The sequence below is a fragment of the Episyrphus balteatus genome, chromosome 1 (genome assembly GCF_945859705.1).
Source record: "Episyrphus balteatus chromosome 1, idEpiBalt1.1, whole genome shotgun sequence".
Classification (NCBI taxonomy): domain Eukaryota; kingdom Metazoa; phylum Arthropoda; class Insecta; order Diptera; family Syrphidae; genus Episyrphus; species Episyrphus balteatus.
Genome location: NC_079134.1, coordinates 157,858,756 through 157,884,058, shown reverse-complemented (window position 1 = coordinate 157,884,058; position 25,303 = coordinate 157,858,756). Strand labels below are relative to the sequence as shown.

Below are 25,303 nucleotides of genomic sequence, written 5' to 3'. Positions count from 1 at the left end.
AGAAATTGAATAAACTTTTTTTATTGATACAAATGTTACGCATACACCACAGTGACCTAACTTCACATAAAAAGAAGTACATATTTAAAAAAGTTTCTTCAACAATAAAGATATCCCAACTGAATTAGTTTATGCTTTAAAATTGAATACATTTTACATAATATTGTATTTTGAAAAGGATGTTTGTATGTCTTTTTATAAGAACAGTGAGACTATTTTACTTTATTTTGACAAATTCTCAAGAAGAAAACAACCCAACTTAAAATTTTGCTTGTTAAGCTTTACTGAAGTTTCACAGTATCATCTGTGAATCTTAAAAAAGTAACAGGGTATTTGCATTAAATTTAAAGTAAAAAATGTTGTGTATACGTACAGCGACCATATTTTTAGGGGCAAAATTCGGGACAGATACAAAATTCGTTGGATTGTTTTGAAAACATTGGGTTTTCCAAAAAAAAAAAGTTTGTTTTAATTTTTTAATTTTTTTTTATTTAATTTTTGAAGTTTGTTTTAAATTTTTAATTTTTTTTTATTTAATTTTTGAAGTTTGTTTTAATTTTTTTATAAATCCAAAATCGAATTTATTATGAAAACGTGATAAAACTTATCACTTCACAGTTTCACAGATCGGAAATTGACCCCCCTGATATTTGAGCTTTATTGATCATTTTCATTGGGTTTCGAAATTATACCTACAGTTGTTCATTTGAAATATTACTAATGATTTGTAAAGTTTTGTACCCACTATTCCATGTGCAAAGTAAATCATTAAACAAAATAATTGAAATTGAAGGAACGAATGTCAACAACTTGAATTTAAAAATACCGAAAAATTATAGTTCCTTTGTCAAAAGTTAATCAATGTTTGCTTATCTTACAGTTGGCTTTTGTATCTCATACTCATTGTTAAAAAAAATTGTTTTGTTTAGCAAACAGAAAATGAATTCACTTATCATCACAAAAACTAAAAACGATAAAAAAAAACATAAAAACGAAGTTTTCATTCAATTAAAACGTATCTACATATATGTCTTATAACCTGTTTCGACTAGAGCAAATGAGATGATTTTGATCATATTAGCTTCTAAATAAAATAATTTTCTATATACGATTTGACATTCGAAATGAGATAATTTGCGAAATTACCTCATTTGGGCTCTAGTCGAAACAATCAATAGCTCTGAAATGATGATCAAACTTTTAAAATCGTTTATCCACCGATTTTTTTTCCAACTTTATTTAAAAAAAAATCCTCCCGAAAAGGTTTACAAATTTAATAATTAAAACTTAAAGCATTCAAGTATATTGACCGCAATGTCATTAAGCAAAAATAGTCCTTTGTTGAGCAGTTGACTAAAAATACAAAATTTTATGATACTTAATTTAACATCACAAAAAAGTCAAATACACAAAATTTAATCTTAGTTATAAAAAATCCAATTAATATTACAATGTCAAGAGACCTAATGACACTAAGAAATGAAGTCATTAGAAAAGATGTTAGGGTTAAGATGCTCTATTATCAATTTATAAGTCTCTACGTAATAAAGGATAATTAATAAAACCTTAACGCATCTTATACTACACACATCAAATTTTATTACAAAGAGATACTTTATATACAACAAACAAAGAGATTGTTCCCACATAATACTCGTACTTAAATAAAATAAAACAAAAAAAAACGAAAACAAATTAATAAAAGTCAAAAGCTAATGTCCTGTCGTTCATAAAAATTGTATAATAGCACTTTTTTTCTGGGAAAGTTCATTGGATGTGTTTATTACTCTCTCTAATAAAAAAAAAAAAAAACAGTAATTCCCACCCCCCTTCATAAATTCATTAAAAATGAAACCTAATACTGATATAGCAAACTGTTTAATGTTCCGTACATGACACATTCCCTATAGATACTTTAGAGATACATAATGTACCCGATAGAGTACAATATCCGTAGACAACCGACAGCAAAAAGAAGTTTGTTACTCCCTAATAAACGGAAATTCCAGACCAATGACCCATTATACACTCTTTTATAGACTCTCGTACACAAATCTTTAGAGTGTCTTCTTTTGCAAAGTGTGATCCAAAGCTAAACAAAGGAAAACATTTACATTTTTCTCCATGGAAGCAATAAATTTCACCCTCCTATATCCGAGCTATACCTCTGACGTTTCTTTGTGTATCTTTTTTTTTTTTTTTTTTTTTTCTAAACGTGAAAGGTTTATATTTACCACACATACACCATGTAATGGACACATGACAGTCGTGACAGCTTTAAAGCGCTTTGCACACAATACGGGCTGCTTCACAAGATCCACAATGCTGGTATAGTTTGCACCCTTAAAAATGTTTCCACATAATCAACAAAGGAATTTTCTCTAAACTAAACTCAAAAAAGGAAAAGGAACTATTGAAATTAGTTCTATACTCTAGCTTGGGAAGAAGCTTGAAACTTTTCAGAATGATATTGCACGCTTGCATGTTACTCAGTAGTTGGCAATTATTATAGAGAGAAGGGGGGAGAAGTGTTGAAATGTTATCTTGTAACAAAGGGAGTAATGTGCAGTCAACTGCTGTTACAAAGTCTCCAGGTTTTTTTTTTTACTTCTTTACTGTTTTTTTTTTTTGTTTGAAATCATACTTAGACGACAGTCTGACTGGGATAAAGGTTTAACTATTCCCGACAAGAAAATAAGAGGAAAATATTAAAGACTGGCAAAGTATCATGAAAGAAGGCAACCATCAGAGTAGGAAGTAAAGTTACAAAAAAAAAAAAAGGAAATCATGGAAAGTACAAGTATACTAAACTTTGTTGTTCAAGTTGTGTTGTTGTCGAGGTCAAGCGAGGACACAATATACTCAACCTCCGACAGTCTCCGTCTCAGGCTGTAATTAAACTTTTGTATGTTTTCTCAATTAATTTTGAACAGCAGACATTGAATAAACATGGAAGATTTTTTTGGGTCTGACAAAAGTAATTTATATGCATCTCATACTCTTTGTATTATTAAAATCGCAGACTTTTTTTTGTTTCTACAAAATTTTGATAAACTTGTATGAGTTTTTGCTGACAGATTGGACAGACGAAATAATTATGATATAAGCATTAAATTTGATTCGATGAAAAGCGACGTTTGAAAGAAATAAGGTTCATTGGACAAAAAATAATGAAGGCAAATTTAAGTCAATAAGGATTTAATAATAAATAGAAGAAGGTAATTCAAGAAGTCCAATACTGGTTATGCCATGGAAATCTATGAATAAAATAATAGTCCAGCTAAAGAAATATGTATGTAGGTACGAGTATGTCACTCATTGGTGATATGCATAAAAAATAGTAAATACTTTTACTAGAGAATTTTCAAGTATATACTGTTTTTCATATGCATAAAAATCAAGTAAATGCTGAAAATTAAGTATTTACTATCATTCATAGTAACTACTTTTTTGGATGAACTTTTTCAGTAAATATTTTATTCCATATGCATAAAAACTAGTAAGTACTTTTTTTCTTTAGGAATTACTAGATTTTTTCAAGGTTACAAAATACCAACTTGTAAAGTTGATAGTATATACTTTTTTGTGTTAAAACCGCAATTATGAAGCCATGAAACTTACATTTTGACACAATCTTTTCATGGTATTTGTATTTCTTAAAAATGGATGGTTGTTAATATTTGTCGAAATGGCAGAATTTTTATGTATCAATTACCAAAAAGTTTAGAATGATCGATTATCGGGCTCAGAGTTAAATTTAAAAAAACTTTATCAATATAGCCCAGGGAAATTAGTAATTTAAATCGCATTTTTCGCGGGACAAAATTTTTTTCATGAAATGTGTTCGGGTGGTTGTCCTTATCATAAAAGTCAATTTGTTGGGATAATTGGAGGTTGGGAACAGCCGCCATCTTGGAAAAGAGATTGGTATCGTTTTTATTGAATAGCTCCATTGTTATTCATTTTAACAAAAAATGACAAAGGTAAGACAATAAAATTATCTAAGAAATGATATACAAAACAATTCCATGAGTTGATTAAATAAAATTTTATAGTTGGTCAAAGTGCGGGTTTGTATCGCAAGGTTGCGACAAAATGACATTTTTTCATATATCTGACGAACTTTTGATTTGTTTGGATAATTCTTCATGAATGAATTGTTGTACTTATAATTACCTATAAAATGAGCCCACAATCGTTATTGTCACCATCGTATTGTAGAAGTAATCTAACTCCGAATCTCTCCATGTACTAGTCAAAAGTAAGAAAAAAGCTGTTTTTTTGCTAGTAGGCCGAGAAAATTTTGGGAGTAGAGGTACAACCAAAATATAAGTACGCAGTTTTGCAGCCATACGCGTGTTAATGTCGATTTCGAAGGTCTGACAACTCTAATTTTGTGCTTTATACGGTTTTTGGGGGGTTAAATAACGTAAGTTTTCCAGTTAATGTGAATGGGCTAAAGGAGATGGGGCAAAATTATATGGGACTTGGGCCATGAGCGTACATTAATGAGACTAGTCTCGAATTGAAGCTGGAGCTTAGTATATTCAATATATGAAGTTTTTTTTTAAATCGAAAGTCAGGGTCCTGAGATATAAGGCTCCAAAGTTCGTTCTGATAACCATTTTCTGTCCCTTTTATATGCAAATATCATTAGAACTATAAGAGCTATATGTAAGTTTTTGATGTCAAATGAAAGGTTTTTTTTGTGCCTTTTCAACAATATATAACACATATTACACATAAAAAAGAAACGGCGAAAAAATAAAGAAAAAGTAAAATATTTATGAAAAAGAGAGTAATCCTGAACAAGTTTAAGGTTGACCTGAAAAAACGACAAAAACTAAGGATGAGGCTTTGTTCCTGAAAGCCTCTGCAATAATAATCCGCTTTTACCAAAATCGGATTAGATATTTTTTCGAGATATCCCCGTAAAAGGGTTTTTTTTTTGTGAAAAATTCATACCAAAGCAAGGCACGAGTACGATAACTTAGGCGCCGAGAATTGACAACGGCTATTTCTAGAGGTGTTCAAAACAAATATTTTTTCTTACGGGAGGGGGGGGGGGGTCAATGTCCCTCCCTTTAGGCGGGAGGGGCAATTTTCAAAAGAAATACTTGAAATCATAAAAAAATTATTAAAAAACAACGGCAACACTTACAGTTATCAATTATACTTTTTTCAAAAGCTAGAGTTATACACTTGATTTTAATTTTTAAATCAAGATATTTCAATCAATCGTTTTTGAAATAATCGATTTCAAAATCAACATTTGGGAAAAATAAGATTAAAAAAATACATTGGATACTATTTTTGTCAAGTTTTTCAATGAGAAATTGATTGATGAGTAAATTGTCTCAATAATTTCCTAATCAAACACTGAAAACCATATCTTCTTATGCCTTGCTTCTAGTTTTTGAGAAAAATGAAAAATAGAAAAACTAATTTCTTAATCAGATTTTTATTTTCTTGGCTGTTTACCATTATCAAAAATCAGAAAAGATCGATATTCATACATAGAGTCAGTAAAGAGCTTTGTTCTTCTTAAAAAAAAACAACATTTGGGAAAAATAAGATTACAAAAATACATTGGATACTATTTTTGTCAAGTTTTTCAATGAGAAATTGATTGATGAGTAAATTGTCTCAATAATTTCCTAATCAAATACTGAAAACCATATCTTCTTATGCTTTCTAGTTTTTGAGAAAATTGTAAAATAAGAAAACTTTTTTCAAATCCTTCAGTGGATTAAGTTTTTGGGGACTATTCTCTGCACCATCAGGGCTCGCCTGTGGTGAGCGTACAATGGGAATCTAGTTTTTTTTTTTAAGAAGAACAAAGCTCTTTACTGACTCTATGTATGAATATCGATCTTTTCTGATTTTTGATAATGGTAAACAGCCAAGAAAATAAAAATCTGATTAAGAAATTAGTTTTTCTATTTTTCATTTTTCTCAAAAACTAGAAGCAAGGCATAAGAAGATATGGTTTTCAGTGTTTGATTAGGAAATTATTGAGACAATTTACTCATCAATCAATTTCTCATTGAAAAACTTGACAAAAATAGTATCCAATGTATTTTTTTAATCTTATTTTTCCCAAATGTTGATTTTGAAATCGATTATTTCAAAAACGATTGATTGAAATATCTTGATTTAAAAATTAAAATCAAGTGTATAACTCTAGCTTTTGAAAAAAGTATAATTGATAACTGTAAGTGTTGCCGTTGTTTTTTAATAATTTTTTTATGATTTCAAGTATTTCTTTTGAAAATTGCCCCTCCCGCCTAAAGGGAGGGACATTGACCCCCCCCCCCCCCTCCCGTAAGAAAAAATATTTGTTTTGAACACCTCTAGAAATAGCCGTTGTCAATTCTCGGCGCCTAAGTTATCGTACTCGTGCCTTGCTTTGGTATGAATTTTTCACAAAAAAAAAACCCTTTTACGGGGATATCTCGAAAAAATATCTAATCCGATTTTGGTAAAAGCGGATTATTATTGCAGAGGCTTTCAGGAACAAAGCCTCATCCTTAGTTTTTGTCGTTTTTTCAGGTCAACCTTAAACTTGTTCAGGATTACTCTCTTTTTCATAAATATTTTACTTTTTCTTTATTTTTTCGCCGTTTCTTTTTTATGTGTAATATGTGTTATATATTGTTGAAAAGGCACAAAAAAAACCTTTCATTTGACATCAAAAACTTACATATAGCTCTTATAGTTCTAATGATATTTGCATATAAAAGGGACAGAAAATGGTTATCAGAACGAACTTTGGAGCCTTATATCTCAGGACCCTGACTTTCGATTTAAAAAAAAACTTCATATATTGAATATACTAAGCTCCAGCTTCAATTCGAGACTAGTCTCATTAATGTACGCTCATGGCCCAAAAACGCCCCATCTCCTTTATACTATTTGAAATTATAAATATACAAGCTGATGCTCTATTATTTTTCCTAAATCTATTTAATTTATAAAATTTATTTAATCAACTCATGGAATTGTTTTGTATATCATTTCTTAGATAATTTTATTGTCTTACCTTTGTCATTTTTTGTTAAAATGAATAACAATGGAGCTATTCAATAAAAACGATACCAATCTCTTTTCCAAGATGGCGGCTGTTCCCAACCTCCAATTATCCCAACAAATTGACTTTTATGATAAGGACAACCACCCGAACACATTTCATGAAAAAAATTTTGTCCCGCGAAAAATGCGATTTCATGCCCATATTTTGACTAATTTCCCTGAGCTAATAAGTCATTATTGTAAATGAATAGTAATTTTTTTTCAATAAGTTTTTATTTTAAGTAATATCAAGTTTCAAAACTGTCGAGATAATTTCAACTCTGAATCATATTTGAATTGCCAACAGTATATTAACCCTCTGTCGGCACACGGGTGCGAATTTGGCACCCTACAGAGGGTTAACTTTACTAGGCATGAATAATATATTTAAAGGCATTCGCAATAAATTCGCACGTACTTGCTCTTATGTCAAAAGTTGCTTGAAATATTAAAGCTTTTTACAAATTCATAAAAGATTATTTTTAAAAAATATAAAAAAAAACTTTAAAATAATATAAAATTTGGTTTAAAGTTAAACAACGTTTTTTTTAATGCATCACAAAGAATTGGAAATCTAGAGCCGCTTTTTTAAAAAGAATTTTTTTTTTCATATAAAAATGTTCACAACATTTTTTAAAAATAAAAATGGTATTCCATTAAAGATGATATATTAATTGATAAATAAAAATAAAGTTTCAATAAAATCATTGAGTCGTTTTCAAAATAGATTTTTCATGCAAAATTTGGATCTTTTTTTAATCCAAAAATGATTTTATTGAAATTTTTTTTTTTTTTTTAATATTAATATTAAATTTAATATTAATATATAAAAAGTTTTTGTTAATATTTTTTTATTGAAATTGGTGGTGTCGTTTACTAGAAAACGGTTTTATGGGAAATACCGTTAATTACGGTCCATATTTTCAATATTAAATTTCTTAAAGAAAATCGTTAGAGCCATCATGTAATATCTGATTGTTATCTCAAGTTCAATTTATTTATGCTGCTGTTAAGTTCAATTTTGACTCACAAAAAAAGCACTAAGAATTTAAGAAACAGTAAAAATTTGTATTGGATTACACGGTAAAATTTTCAGAACAATTTATTTGTAAGCCCTAGCACGATCATTTTTCTAGGTCTCCAAAGCCAAAAAACTCTTTTTTTAGCAAGTAAAATGACCTGGACAATTAAATGCTTTTAATTTTTCCAAATGTGCGGGCATAGCTAAGAATTTCGTTGGCTAAACTGAAAATAATTTTTCGTTCAATTTAGTTGTGCTTTTTTTTTTTAAGAAAATTTTCGTATCGCTTCAGCAGCATACGTACCAGGCTTCAATTCGAAACGAATACCAATCATCTAAAAAAAAAGTATTTACTATCATTTTTGGGTGAATTCTAGTATTTACTTGGATGAATTTAGTATCTACTTAAAGTATTTGCCTGCTAGCAGGTACTTTTTTTATGCATACGAAATTAAGTAAATACTATGAATTTTACCTTTTACTAGAATTTATAGTATTTACTTTCACCTTTTACTTTAAGTAAGTACTACTTTTTTATGCATATCACCCATTGAACCAGGGTTGTAAAATTATCAATTAAAAAAAAAATGCATTTGAAATTAAAAAAAAATATTTATTGCAACTGAAAATATTTTGCATTGAAAAAAAAAAAATATTTATTGCAACTTAAATTATTTTGCATTAAAAAAAATTTATTGCAAATGAAAAAAGAAATGCATTGAAAATAAAAAATTTTTATTGCAAATAAAAATATAATGGATTGAAAAAAATGTATGGCCAAATAGCCAAAATTTTAAGAAATTCTAGGAGTATCTACTTACGAGTATTAAAAAAAAATATTTAATGCACACATTTTGCATTGATTTTTTTTTTCAATGCAGAAAATTTTTTATTTGCAATAAAATTTGTTTTTCAATGCAAAATATTTTTATTTGCAATAAAAATTCTATTTTCAATGCAAATATTTTTCAGTTGCAGTAAATTTTTTTTTTTTAATGCAAATATTTTTTAAGTTGCAATAAATATTTATTTTTTTTCAATGCAAATTTTTTTTACTTGCAATAAATATGTTTTTAAAAATTTTTATCGACTTCCAAAAAGGAGGAGGTATTCAATTCGTCTGCATTTTTTTTTTGTGTTTGTTACCTCATAACTGAGTGAATCAATTTTGATAATTCTTTTTGTATTAGATAGCTGGTGGCTGCGATGTGGTCCCATTTCAATTTCGTTCGGTTTTAGCCATGGGAACTATAAGAAAAACCATAAAACCCTCTTTTGATCCATGGAAGTCGGTTTTGTTTTTTGATAAAAAAGATTATTAATGGAGAGCAAATGCATTAAAAATAAAATTATTTTTTACAACCCTGAATTGAACACGACTATAAATTACAAAAATCTAATTCATATAACTTGCATAGTAGTAAGTTAAATCTAGGGTTTTTTTTTATTTTGTGGATATTATTTTTTTTATATCACAAAACTATTTCGTTCTACAATGTGGGATATAAAATATTAAATATCTATGGTCAAAAGGTTATTAGCGGGAACGCTTTGGAACTCTGAATAAATAATGTAATTTTAACCAAAAAATTCTACCTCTTTTTGGAATTTTTAATCAGAACTGTGAACATTTTTTTTGTTTCCAAACTTGGCCGTTATAAGTTTTGTGAGACTTCCCAGAGGCGAAATTGAAATTTTATTTGTAAGGGCCAAAATTAATGGTACCTGCCATATGATCATAATGGAAAAACTTGCTATTGGATATGCTTATTGAGAATCAAAGATTGATGAAACATTTTTTAAAACCTACATCTTTTATGCTAAGTTGGTTCACTATGGCGTATGCGTAACATTTTTCCTATAGTAAAGCAATTGTTACAATTTCTATCGCTGATCAATTAATCAAACCAATTGTTTTGATACGATCATTATTATTTAATATTTAACAAATCATATCAAAATAATTTGATTTTTTTTTTGTCATTTTATTAAGGTTTGAAGATGTTTTTTTTTTCTTTAAATATTTTGTTTAAGGGCCAATTTTTCAATAGTCAGTTAAACAGTCATTAAGTACTTATTCCTAAGGATAGAGAAAAAATCAATTTTTCAACAAGCAGATATAGCTTATTCCTTAGAATAAAACTATCTGCTTCTTTCAGAGACGAATAAAAATTATTCTAAGGAATAATCTCAACAAAAATATTGTGTCAGTTGTCAAAGCTGTTTTGAAAGAATTTTGAAAAAAATACAGTGGAACACAAGAAAACAAAAACAATCATGAATAAAAATGACGTTTAATTTTAAATATTTTTGAATTTGACAATTTTTTTTTTGTTATTTTGTAGAATAAATTATTCTTGATTGAAAAATTTAATGTTTTTATCTGATTGTTTATGAGCCTAATAACTTTATTCGTCTAACAGTTAACTGACTGTTTATTAGAAGATTGAAAAATTGACTCTAAATTGAAAAAAAAAACTAATCTATAAAAATGTTGATTTATTGACAGTAAAAAGTTCGAAAAGGTTAATAGGTGGTATTTGAATTTTTTTTTTGCCCCACCCATTCCTCGAACATACTTCCTCCTCAACTAAAAGTTCAACCACTTCTTTAAAGATTAATTTATATTTACTTCAATCTCTGTAATTTCCTGTGAAATAATTTCATTTTAATGAATTGCTTGTTTTCGTTTTTTTTTTTATAATTTGTTCTTAATCTCCATGCAAGGAATTAAAATGCAAAGCATGAATACCATTTAATATACATACATTCAACAAAAAAAAAATTATAAATAGAATAATTATTTTATATGTACAGTAGATTATACATAAGAAAAGACGTTAAGTCTACTTTGAGGCGCTTAAATTTATGCAAAGCACGAAAACATAATACTCGTCTATACACATACGCTACTTAATCTTCTTTCGCATTGTATTCTCTGCTTTGTATGGCTGAGGTAGCAGCATTCAAATAAATATTATTCAATATGCAAAAACAAGCATAATTAAATTACAAACATGTTTGCAATAAAATTCATGTACCAAGTGCGTAATTTTTTCTTAGAGTGTAGGAAATGTTAAAAAAAGATTTTAAAAATTCCGAGGAAAACGAAAATCTGTCTTCACTTTTTATTAACCTCGAATAATATTGAAAGTGTGTGACAGAATAAAAACCTTAACATTCCTACAAGAATGTAACCTTTATTTTTTTCTTTTTTGTCAGAATGCCAACGAAACGATGGCTTACATAATTACCTTGTACTTATCCTATTAACAACAAATAAAAATCTAAAACAAAAAAAAGAAGAATGCGTCCACGCGACATGCTCAATTGAAAAGGTCTGGGATGTAAAGTTGTAAATATAAAATTTTAAAAATTTATATAATTAAGTGGAGAAAATTTATAGGGTCTAAAAATAAACAAACTATAAAATTGACTTATAATTTCCCTATAATCGATATTTATTGTATCGGTTGGATTTAATAGCTATCGATTTTAGTTTCCTTATCAACCCTACTTTCGCGACTATTAGGCTTTTACTGGTTCAAGTTCATGTGCCTAATTCATAATAAAAACAAAAATATACCATAAATCATGTGAGACGTGCCAAATTATCCCTCAAAAATAATTTCAAATTGTTATTTTCTTTCTTATTTATTTTTGGGGTATTTCAAGCGCACAAAAATATAAAAACAAAAATTCCAATGATTCACATAACATTTTTGAAAAAAAAAAAACAACAACAATAAAAATCAACTTGTGCGCCCTCTGCTTTTGTACTTTTAAGTGTGGGTGATGTGCATCGAGCTAGAGAGATTGTAACAAAGTGTCACATTTTGTAAGAACAGGAAGATAAACGACATTTGAAAATTGGGGACTTTGACTTTTTGTGTTGTTTTGTTTGGCTCCATCCCCAAAAAAAAAAAAAACAACACACATAACTAGGGGTGTTTTTTGAACTCAAGCGTCACAATGTGCATTCAGGGTATATGAGCGGGTCAATAAACAGCTTGCACACAAATATGTGAATGTTTTATGTAAGCTTGTTAAAAAAATATGACCGAGAGTTCAGAGCACCTTAAATGAGTTCATTGAAGCAAATGTGTTTACGTTTAAAAAAATATTTCATTTAAAATAGGTATTTTTGGAGACATTTAATTTTTTAACAGTTTTAACAGTTAATTGTAATTAAAAAAGCAGGAAATGTATTCTGGTGAACTGATTTTACAGACAATTAATCTCTATAAATAACTGATGAAATGATTCTTCAAACAGGATTTTTCGGTACACAGTGGTTCATATTGTGAATTTTGATGTCAAAAATTATTTTTGGCCATGAATTTTGGTACCTACATCGAAATTCAAATATTCAAACATTCTCAATATGTACAGCTTGGAGTCAAATAAACCAATTCTCGTCCAGAATTCGAGACGTAAGTGATTTTTAATTTTTGGTTCACGGATCTGTTCGAAGTCTTTAGAATTTAGATCAACAAAAAAAGTCCACTTGTTTTATTAGTTTCTCTTTCTTGACAATTTTGAAGGATATAGCTGAATTGGTCACTGTGGTGTATGTGGAACATTTCTTTCTTTAGGAAAAAAATATTTATTTAAAACAAATTTTGGGTTGGCGTTGAAAAATTGTTTCTGCTGGCTGAGAATTAGAAGGTTGCATTTCTGCAAGCTTTTCCATTAAACATACAACCCTATAATTCACAGCCAACGAATTTATATCAGATCATAATATTGTTCAAATTGCTGTGTTTTAAAAATAAACTTGCACAGTAAATATATTGTTTTCAATAACAATGCAACACAAACGTAGTACGCGTAAGAACTTAAGTATAAACATTCAATTTCTCATCGAAACGAAAAATAAAATGAACTTTTGGATTAAAGGGTGTTTTTTTGGTTGCAGGAAACATAAGTAGTTATTGCCAAAACTCAGCTTTAAAACTGGTAGCCTACGGAAATCTAGTAATGATGTAATATAAAGAAAGAAGTTTAGTATTTATGGAACCCATCATAGAATAGTTTTGGATAAAAGGGTATTTTTTTTTCGAGCAAGGGAAATTTAGAGATTTGGATTTATTCGGAGATATTTGTGCCCTTTACTAAAAAATACCCCTTTACTGGAAGGCTCATTATTTCAATATTAGTACAAATAAAACATCTATACACTTAAGTTCCAAGCGAATCATTGGTTTCTTTCAACTTATTACAGAATTTACTACCTCCTCGAAAAAAAAACACCCTCTCATTCAAAATTATTTTAAGAGTTCTCTTTATTCTTTTTTCCTATTCCAAATATAACGTTTCTACCAAATTTTATCAGGGTAACATATCAATTTTTTTTTTTTTTTTAATAAAAAATTCCTAAACTGAGGGAAAAAATAAATTGAAGTTGAAACGTCGTTGTTTCAAAAATGAACTACTTTGATTTATATGACTTTAAGATCCGAAACCATCAAAAATTAACCTTTTTTCCACGTTGATTTTAAAATGTTCATCTTCAACGCAAAATCATTCCAAATAATAGTTAAATCAATGTGGTTTCCATTGATTTTACGTTGTTTTATGGTGGCTTTTCCATCAGTGTATGGCAGAGGCCACATTTTTAATAAAGTTCGTAAGAGCTTACCTTTTTAAAATTGATTTTATGGAACTTATCACGGATTTTCCTTATTTTCGATAAAGTACCTTTTTACCTAAAATATTTTTATAAACTGCTAAGACTCTTTGTTCCTATCTTAAATGAAACATTTTTTTCCAATTTTCATTAGGGTTACAATTTTTATTGTTCTAATTCTGAATTTCATCTTTTCTTAAAAAAAAAAAAAACACCAAAAAACCCAAGTGATGCAATGGATAAAACTAGAAATATAAACTCTTATTTCATGATTGTGTGATGAGATTTTAAATTCTTAAAAATCAGATCGATATAATTAGCTTATTCCTTGAGTTCTATCCATTCATTTTGTGTCGCGCTGGTTTAAATTAGACCGCCAAAATTGATGTCTTCAGACTAAAGGAATATGATAGAGCATCAGTTCCTGAACTTAAAAGAGTTAATTGACAAATTCAAGCATTTGACTTCCATTAGATGAATTTGATTTGCAAAAAGATGAACTTAAATTTGATACTTTATAACCATTTAATTGTTTTTGTATCATCATGGAAATAGATTTGCTTTCTTATTTTTTTTTTTCGCCAAGAATCAAATTCAAGAGTGAACAAGAAAAAAGCTTTTCGCTGCAACCTGGACCCTTGGTTTGCAAAGGAATGAATATAAGTTGCAAAAGGGTTACTTAAATTTCTAAAAACCTTTAAATAGTTTTCTAAAATTTATAAATTGTACAAACTGTGGATACATAAAAGTAAAGATTTTTTCAAAGATGAATTAACCAATGTCAGTTTTTTTCGAATTTCTATTCATATTCAGTAAAAACAAATAAAAAACTCTTCACAAAAATTTGTCATATTAACTTTGTTATTTTTTATTAAACCTCGTTTGACATTCGTAACACAACATTTTACAGAAAAATACAAATATTCGTATGTTTGCTTTTCTTTTCTCTCTGACAATTTAATATCCCCCATAGAATCAATGTTTTATTAACAAGGCGTTTCTAATAATTTTTCATATTATTTGTTGACAAAATTGTAGATATTGCTTGTTGAATATGTATTCTCCTCTATGCATGCATAAAAATACAAACTCAAACCAAAACACCATATCGATCGATTTTTTATTGCAAAAAAATTCTATGACCTACATTTTTATGTTCATCATAAATCCTGACTATATCCAACAAAAACAAAAAAAAAATTGAAAATTTTCCCTTTCAACCGTTTTCATTTTCTCCTATTGTTCTATTGAATCCCCAGGAAAAAAGGGAACTTTTCAGGTCATATCTACATACTTTTTGTGTGTTTCTAACCAGACAATTTCCTTTTCATCATTCCTCTATATATGAAGGTGCACGAGAGCATGTACAAGAACGCATATACAATGCACTAAATTTATATGTCCTACAAATCATCATGTAATGAGGTCGCCGCGAATTTTCGTTGACCCACATTTTTGGGGCACACACAAAAAAGCTTTTTGAACTCGCCGATTTAAGCTATAAAAACCAGACTAGTTTATATGTACATATGTATTATTAACACACAATATGTCTCATCACAAAACATATACATACTCTTATATATTCAACTTCAATGATACATATATATAAAATTGTTCTATTTAAATTTGTTAACAGGTCTGCAAATATTGGAATGTCCTTGCCCTGGACGGTTCGAGTTGGCAAAAAATCAATTTGTTTGACTTTCAACGGGACATCGAGGTAATATCTCTCTCCTTCGATTTATTATTCATCAACATACTTGTAAAAACTTTTTATTCTGTCTGTTTACTTTCCAGGGTCCTGTCATTGAAAATATATCCCAGAGATGCGGTGGTTTTTTGAAATTTCTCTCGCTGCGAGGTTGCCAATCAGTTGGAGATGTATCAATACGGTATAATGAAAATAATTACATAGTCCTTAAATTTTTTTAATTTTTTTCTATTTTTTTTTTTCTAGAACCCTAGCTAACCACTGCCATTATATCGAGCATCTAGATCTATCTGAGTGCAAAAAGATAACCGACCTATCGACGCAATCAATAAGTCGCTACTGTTCGAAATTAACATCCATAAATTTAGACTCGTGCGCTAATATAACCGACAATAGTTTAAAATACATCTCCGATGGATGTCCTGTAAGTTGCATATACATATGTGTGTGTATGATTATGATGATGAGGTTGAATGAAAGAAAACCCTCATTTTCAGGTCATGTCCTTGAGAGATCCTGAACTGAATACAAAAGAAAATAGCAAAATGAATGAAAGAAAGATTCTACTTTTGCTCTTTCAGCTGTTTTGTCGTTGCCTTCAAGCGACTTTGATATAAAAAAAATAGCAAAAAAAACCTTAAAATCCATTTAAAAAGGATGAAGAAGAAGAAAAAAAACGTTTCTCTCTTCCGTCCAAAACATGTATCCATTCCAACCCTCCATTTGTATCCATTTATATCTACTCTCTTGCACTGCTCTTTCTTCGAGCCATGAAAGATATACTTTGTTACACTGTTTTTATATTTTAATTCCTCTCTTCACAACCTTGTGCCATAGTTGGTTGGTTGGGTTTTGGTATAGTTGGTAGTTATCGTCGTTGTCGATTTAGCAAGCAACTCAAGCTTCACTTCCTGACTGCCTTGCCTTGCCTTGCCTCTGCCAGTGTTGGCATCCTCGTCCTTATTGCTGCTTTTTGCAACTAGCAGCAACCACATTCATTCAGTTTTTTTTTGTATGTGTGTGATGTGCTGTTTTTAGGCCAAAATGAGGTCAAACGATTATGATGGTACAAAAGTTTTGGCCTACATTCCTTCCAAAAAGCAAAAAAAAAAGTACATAAAAACAAAAACAGAATCACATCACACCACAGTTTTAGTGCAGTAAAAGTCGTCCGTCCGTCAGTCAACAGTCTTCTTCAATCCTTGTATGTTTTTACTTTTTTTTTTTTCTTCTTACTTTGCCTTGTGTGTGGGTTGTTTTTTTTTTCATGATATTATACCCAAACTGTCTTAAAGGCATGTATGAGCTTGAGTGTAGTTTTTTGTTGTTGTTGAAAAAGGATGTTTGGAAGAGAAAAGGGCAGAAAGCACTGAGTAAGTGTTGTTGAGTGGGTGACGACGAGGACGATGAAGACGATTGCCAGAGTGCACACACAAACACACAAAGTATCCATCAGCAGGCTCTGTGTTAACCATCCACCACCTATTTGCCACCCCTCCACCTGTTTACTATGTGATGTGTCCTTTAATAGCTTTCTGTGTGTTTTTGCTTTTCACACGCTCTCTCAGCTGCTCTGCACAAGGACACAGGATCAATAATTTTATGGTTGTTGTTTTAAGTATTTTCAAAAGGGGATAACAATAATAATAACGGAGGTTGAAAATGATCTATTTAAAGTGGTCATTGCCAAAAAAAAAAATCACCCATTTGGAGTTTCTTTATTTAATTCGATTTGATTTTGTATGATTTTTAAAGTTTTATTGTACCTTTGACGGATTGAAATATTCGTTTAGGGATATAATTTGAGATATAATGCGATTTGTAATGATGTTGAAGGTTTATTTGCTAGTTTTCAAACAATTACTTTGACATTTAGGAATAATTTTTTTGGAAAATAGTAAATCTTGGTCCTTTACTAAGTATTTGTCTGTAGAAATTTATCACCCTAAACTACGTTTTATTTTCAGCATTTATTTGCTTCAAACTTAAAGCAGACGTTCGAATATTGCTGACGTCTTTATAGCTTTAATGAATACCTATTGTATCGCTAATCTCTCATTTTGCTACTTAAGTCGCTTTTGGCACATGATGTAGGTACGACGAACTTGACCAAAAACTTGGGCAGTCTAATTTCTAATTAGTTCGTACACTTTAATTCGGTTAAGATCTATTTTTTTGGTACTTGAATGTTGCATCCAAAGCTAATCTGAGATTTTTCACTGCTTGATTGTCTACCATTGATGTAATTGAAAAATAGTTAAGTTCTTCGTTTGATTTTATTTCCCACGCTCCTGATGAAAATCATTTGAAGGGCTTTTTTGTTAACAAAAAGCCCTGCACGATTTTATCCGCCGCTTCTATCCTTAATGAGACACGATCGCGACGATTATGGAATGGTAATCAAACAAAAACAAACGCCTTTTTTTTTGTTAAAAAATATGAAATTGGTAAGGAGAATGTTCCACATACGCCACAGTGGACGTTTCAAAATCATTTAAAAAAAATCAATCGATATGGTGAATCTTTTCCGACTTCAGGGTCGATAGTTAGCTTCGAAGCACCAATCAAAGGAGTTTTTTTTTCACAGATGCCATTAATTAGTGTGCATGTGGTTTTTTTGACCTATACTCAACTGCTCGATATCCAGGCATGTATGAAGTTAAGGTTGAGTACTTTGCTTCTTAACCTGACCAAAGAAGTAGTTCCTTTTTGCAAGATTATGGTTAAGCCTATTGTACGTTGTTCTGAACAAGTACAACGCCACTTCTGCTGCATATTCTGCTCTAAACTTCTAATCTAAATCTTCTACAATTTATTACATAAGAGCCTTACTGTGCGATTCATTTTCAGCATTTAGATTAATTTAAATTGCATCTTTTTGCCAGACACGACCACTTACCTTACCAATTGTTTTGGTCTTGCACAGCTTTGAACAATTGACTATCCACTGCACTCCTGATAGTGAAAATGTTTTCTATTGTGGAGGATCCTGGTGTAAAGCTAGCTTGAAACTCAACAAGTTCTGAGCTGCCATTCACATTCTACAAAGAATGTTGTGAATATCTTATGTGTCATGCTTCCAACAAGAATCCTTTTTATGTATCGGGAATATTATAGCACCCCCTAATTTCTTTGTGAGAAATTGATGCGTAAATCCTTATGACTAATAAAAAATAAATATGTGGTACGACATCACATGAAAGGTCTAGGCCTACTGAATGACAACTCTCATACTATTTTTGTGTGTGTAGTTAATTTTCGAGAATGGAAAGGGTCTACCATTTACCACCGAGTCGATCTCAGAGCTCTTGCGTACTTGTCGTATTAACCTTTGCGCCTCGGGGTACTACAAAATCCCTTTAAATTATAAAAATAGAATGACTCTTTGAGTATTTTCTCATTCTCTCGGATTTAATTCTTTTTTAATCTCGCAATGTATTTAATTCGTTAAATTTTTTTCGCCCATTTTCATCATAATTATTTCCACTAAATGATCTCAATCCCTTTTACTAAAATAATGAAAGTTATTAATTAAAGTTAAAATATTTATAACGAAAGTTCAAGATTTTTTAATTAGTCTTCCTCTAAGATCTAATCAACATCTATTTTGATAACAGGTAGCGCAATTATTTTACTTGTAATCGTCCGGTTTATCTCACTTCCTTGGGGTTGTAACATCTTTTTAAACTTAAGCTAGGACTTCGGCAAGCGTTTCCACTCTCAGCGTGTTCATGTTAATCTGATTTTGTTTAGAGAGGTCTAATTTCTATTTCTAACATCAATAGATAAAAGTTTAGTGGACATTGAAAAACTCTTTTAAATTGAATCATAGAATCACGGGTCAGTAGTACATTACACTGTCCAATTTTGAACTTATTAAAATTTTCCAGAAAGATTTATATCAAATTTTATACATTTGGGTTCAGTAAGCTCAAAGAAACCAATATTAATTGGTTTCTTTCTAACAGCTCTAGTTTTTGAAATAATTAATTTTTCATTTTTGGGGGAAAAATTCATACTAATTTTTAAGCTTTTCTTATTTTGAGCGTTTATCAAATTTTCCAGAAAAATTTGTATTAAATTCAATGTATTTTGGGTCAGTAAACCTAAAAATCACATTCATTTTTTTCTAGGACCTCTATTTTTTGAAATATTTTAGTTTTTCACATTTTGGGGGGTAGTTTTGTACTTATTTTTAAGCTATGCTTATTTTAACTGTTTGTTAACATTTTCCAGAATTTTTTTACATTTTTGGGTTAATTTCATGATATTTTTTTTATATTTCATTATTACAAGCGTTTTTAAAGTTTTATTAGAAACATTTATTTCGAATGTAATGTGTTTCGGTTCAGTAAGTAAAGTAAAAATACAAAAAAAAATTTTTAAGTAAGAACAAATTTAACAAAAAAAAAATTGTATGAATTTCTATGCCTTTTCATGTATGAATAATTTAAAAACTAGAGCTGCTAGAAAAAAAACTAATGTTAATGCACCCTAAATTTAGTAAGAAATGATAAACAACGGCCTGGAAAATTTTTGTGTGTTGGGCAGTGTTATCTAATGAAGCTAAAATTAAGAATTAAAAAAAAAAAATAATAAAACCTCTCCAATTAAGTGTATATTTAAATAAAAATACGAAATAACAATCATTTCTATAACTATTTTAATTTATTTCCATCATTTAGAACCTTCTAGAGATTAATGTATCATGGTGTCATCTCATATCGGAAAATGGAGTCGAAGCCCTATCACGCGGTTGTGTTAAATTAAGAAAGTTCAGCAGTAAAGGTTGTAAACAAGTAAATGACAACGCACTGCAATGTTTAGCTAAATACTGTCCCGACTTAATGGTGCTTAATTTTCATAGTTGTGAGGTAAAACACCAATCTTATCTTTTAATTCGAATGAAATTTAATATATTTTTGTATGCTTTTTTAGAATATCACCGATTCTTCAATACGACTTATTGCATCAAATTGCCGTAAATTACAAAAGCTATGCGTATCAAAGTGTGGCGAATTGACGGACGTTTCACTAATAGCTTTATCGCAAAATAACCCACTTTTGAATACCTTAGAGGTATCCGGATGCAGGAATTTTTCCGACATTGGATTCCAAGCACTTGGTAAAAATTGTAAATATTTAGAACGAATGGACTTGGAAGAATGCAACCAGATAACTGATTTGACGTTGGCCCATTTGGCAACTGGTTGTCCGAGCTTAGAGAAATTGGTAACAAAGAAATTATTAACTTTCTTACGTCTTTCTAACTTTAGTCTTTGTAGACTTTATCACATTGTGAGCTTATAACCGACGATGGAATACGTCAGCTGGCCGCCGGTAGTTGTGCAGCTGAAAGTCTATCCGTCCTAGAATTGGATAATTGTCCACTAATAACCGATCGAACCTTAGAGCATTTAGTATCGTGTCACAATCTACAGAGAATTGAGCTATTCGACTGCCAAATGATTACACGAGCGGCAATACGAAAATTAAAAGTAAGTGTTTTTTTTTTTCAATTTTATTAAATATAAGAAATATCAAGACAAGAACCTATTTTTTTTTTTCCTGTAGAATCATTTACCAAATATTAAAGTTCATGCATACTTTGCTCCGGTGACCCCACCACCAGTTACAACTGGCCACCGACCTAGGTATTGTCGCTGCTGTGAGATTCTCTGAGATCAGGCCATAGGCTTGGCCAGAAAAATTTTGTGCAAAAGCCGTGATGACTGATATATTACAATAGTTTTTATTTTCATAATAATTCTATTATTGTTGTTAGTTTATCTTATGTTTCTCGCAGTTAGTTATTATTTACTTAATGATTATTATTATTATTATGACTTTGGGTACTCTGCTGCCACTAATAATATATGTAAAGATACAATATTCTTCTAAACAAAAATATTACCATCATCTAAATGAAGAGAGAACAAAAAACGAGAGATAAACTCTTATTTCGTTATTACACTCTTTCTGTTAAGTTTAAAAAAAAAAAAAAAACTATAACAAATAACAACAACAAAACAAAAAAGGAAATATTTTTATCTCTTTCTCTAATGTATTATTGAATTAATTGTAGTTATATAATATATTTTTTTTTTTTTACTTTAAGATATTTAGGTTCATTATTCAAATTTATTAAACAAAACAAAAAAAAAAACGGGACACTAATGCAAATAGCATTATAAAAAAAATTTTTTTAAATGTGTTCGAGTGTATTTATGAATATATGCGCCGAAAAAGTGATTGACTTACTATAATATTGTTTATGTGTATGAGATATGACAATTTATTAAAAATTTAACAATAAAATGTAAAAAATATTTAAGTTATAATTTTAAAACAAACAAATATGTTTTTTGTTTATAGTTAGGTACACAAATTTAATGTTTCTATTAATATTTTAAATTTTATTATTATTAATTGTTTTTATTTTTATTAATTTTGTATATATTGGTTTTTATATTAAAAAAAAAAAAAAATAAATCATCTTATACGATGATTTTATTTTCATGAGAGATTCCAACTATTATTCATTTGGTCTCATTTTTAACAAAAAAAAAAAATAAAACTGTTTTTTATTTCATTTTACAAAGTTTTGATAAACATACAATAGTAAACGCGAGAGGATTCCAATGATGAGCATTAGATAGGTTAATTCGGAGAAATGGCGGCTGCCTCTGGAATACCTGTTGCGCCGTTTTGATACCATGGCTCTTGTAAGGCATTAACTGCTATCACTAATTGTTTTGGTCATTTTTGTCAATTTCGATCTGAATGAGCATAAGCTTATTACCTATTGTGATGGTGTGTTTAGTGGGAAGAAGGATGTTGAATTTTGGCCTTGCCTAGTAAAACAGTCGTCCATATAACGACCTATCATCCCTTTCAGCAACGCAGAGCCCTAAGCCAAGTTGACCTTAGGGGAGACCTTGTCAGCAATTTTTTTGCTCGAAAGCGTACTTGTCGGTAACTTTTGGCCTTATTGCTTAGTTAAAGTTATTGGACCTATTGCTGAAATAGCTTTGGTACTTGGAAACTACTACCCTGACACGCTTCGGTACCTCCTAAGTAATGCTAAATGTGCAAGTTTCTTAATAAATCGCGTTATCGTAGATGTCACTCGCTTGTGGCCGTTTTGCTTTTGCTTGTTTTTATAGAGCTTGATTGCTTTGGGCTAGGGATAGGATTTACTAATATCAAGAAATTTTATCCGCTGTTGGATTTAGATTCTATTTTTATATCGGAAGATGTGTTTTGTCTATTTTAATATTATGCGGATACGGATAGCTACATCGAAAATACACATCTAATATGCGGAACAAAGAAAATAATGGCAAAAATTGAGTTCAAAATTTCGCAAATATTTCCAGGTCGTATGCCAGTAAATGTTAAAAACCTGATTTTCATCCATTGTTGAGTAATGGACCCTATCGTATATCTCCAGGGAAATTATTGTCTTTTTTTTTTAATATTCTGTTACCCCGGAATTTATTGTGGGATTGATATTCTTTTACCCCGGAATTTATTGTGGGATTGAGAATTTGCTAAAGTATCAGCAAAATTTTCCTAGTAAATTTATTGTCGACACCAATTCAATTTGAGGAAAATTTATAACGAATAGAATCAAACGTCTAAGGTCCAGTTGCAAAAATTACTGTTGTACGAATCTTCAAATGTTAGAAGACAATGAAAAAAAAAAAAACGGAATCAAAAAATTTATTTATATTAAAAACAAAAATTGCAATGGATAAAATAATGTTTCCTCAAGTCTCATGGTCTCATTTAAAAGCTTGAATTTTTTACTCTGAAATGTTGGTAAAAACATAAAAATGCATACGATAGTATCATCGCTCTCCGTCAGTAAATTGCACTTATTTTTTTTTTTTTTAATGTTAAATTTTCTTCATACTCTCTGCTTCAATTTCAGTCTTTTTTCCTTACATACTTATCTTATGTTGATTGGATCTTTATAAAATGAACGGGTTTTTAAGTTCCTGGTATTGAATTAAAGCTTTTGTTTCAAGCTTTTTAATTGAACAACTAACATTCATGTATATCAATTACATCCTGACCAATTATCGTGTTAACTTTTAACAGAACGCAATGTTTGATTCCATTTTTTTGCTCCTAAGTGTATATAAAAATATGAGTGCCAAAGAATGAATTTGAGTTTTTCTTGCCGACCGATCGGACAATATTGTCAGATCTGGCACTCTTCTGTTCTAATCTTAAAATTATGTTCTGCACGACTTGAGTTTTTGAATTTTCAAATTTAAAAGGTAAACAAAATTAAGGCTTTGCTTTTCCATGTCGTATACGATTTCGTTCGACACCTTATATCAAAAATGTCAGCACTAAACAGTTAAGCAGTCAAAGGTTTAATACAGGGGTCCGTAATCTTCCCTAGAATAGCAAGGCGCGCCTAACTGGTTGCAAAGTCATGATTTGGTTTGTGAATTATAAGGGCAAATTTAAGTCAAGTCATGGCTCCTGAAAAGTATTATCAAAGATTCGAAAAAATTAAGAAATTTTGAATATTTAAGGAAGTTTGAAATTTTTGTGTTTATTTGGCGATATTTTTGCCAATGGGACAAAAAAACGAAATGGGTGATTGGGATTAGTGATTGATGATTGTTAAGAAAGGTACCTAAAATAAGTTTTCATTTTGCTGAGTGATCCAGTATTATTGTTGCTTAAATTTTCTTATTGTAATAAATTTTGTATCTTTCTTTCCTATTTTTTCTTTGTATTCGAAAATATATCTTTTTTTTATTAAATTAAAAACGTCTATCTCATATACAAAATAAAATAAAGTAAAAGATACCAGGAACAAAATCCAAACAAAATATTTTCTTCTTAAAAAAAATAAATAAATAAATAAATAAACATTAAAAAACAGATAAAAAAACGACAAAAAATTGGAATTCACGAAATAATTGAATCGGAGGTGTTGTAAAAATGATATAAAACAAAAAAACACAATTAATATTAAGTAGATGTGATAAAAGCTTTTTGATTTGCGACTTAGCTATAAGTATTAAACTAAAATAATAAAACTTAATACAATTTAAAAATAAAAATAATATAACAAAACTCGAATTATGTAATTGAAAATAAAAAAAAAAAAAAAAAACAATAAAAACGATAAAGAAAAAATTAATTAAAATCCAAAAACAAAAACAAAACTGTGTATCATCGCAGAGTAATATTATACAACAAATTAAATAACTTTAGCAAAAGAATGAGAATAAAAAACGATACAATTTATTATTATTATTAAAACAAAACTACAAAACACATTTTTTTTTACATAGAACAAATACCATAACCACATTACATACATTATACATAAAACATACATGATTACATAGCAATAGCGTTAGGTTAAAGTGTTTTATTTTTTTAAAATAAATTCATTATGTTGTCAATGTTAACGTTAAAATACAAGTAAAACAAAAAATAGAATAAAACATAACATAAATACAAAAACCCAAACTGTAAAAGTAATAATATAATAATAAAAAAAATATTTTTCTATACAAGAAAACACATTTTACTATAATTCTTTTTTTCATATACCTATAACTCTATTGTGATTCTTAAGTCAAATCTTTATAATTATAATTAAACAAAAATGTAATAATAAACAAAATATATTAATTATTTAAATTGAAATACAATTTTTCTGTTTTTATTTTTCATTTAATTTACCTACAATTTTTCTTTTTATGTAGGTATTTAAAGACTATACATTTTTTCTCTAAATAGTTTTTTTTTAGGTTATTTTTTTTAGAAACCTTCAATGTTTTGCTCTTGATTTGAAAATTATGCTTTAAAAGTACCCAAAACAATACGAATT

General features: G+C 29.2%; 1 protein-coding gene across 1 annotated transcript in view; it reads left to right on the top strand.

The window, feature by feature from the left end:
- Positions 1-21,606, top strand: part of LOC129908969 (F-box/LRR-repeat protein 20) — a 66,308-nt gene extending 44,702 nt beyond the window's left edge. The window contains exons 4-10 of the mRNA XM_055985824.1: positions 15,361-15,444; positions 15,522-15,616; positions 15,682-15,859; positions 20,121-20,309; positions 20,374-20,667; positions 20,721-20,933; positions 21,010-21,606. Of these exons, the coding sequence (XP_055841799.1) occupies positions 15,361-15,444; positions 15,522-15,616; positions 15,682-15,859; positions 20,121-20,309; positions 20,374-20,667; positions 20,721-20,933; positions 21,010-21,117 (1,161 nt within the window). The 3' untranslated portion in view covers positions 21,118-21,606. The remainder of the gene's footprint in view (positions 1-15,360; positions 15,445-15,521; positions 15,617-15,681; positions 15,860-20,120; positions 20,310-20,373; positions 20,668-20,720; positions 20,934-21,009) is intronic.
- The last annotated feature ends 3,697 nt before the right edge of the window (positions 21,607-25,303 follow it).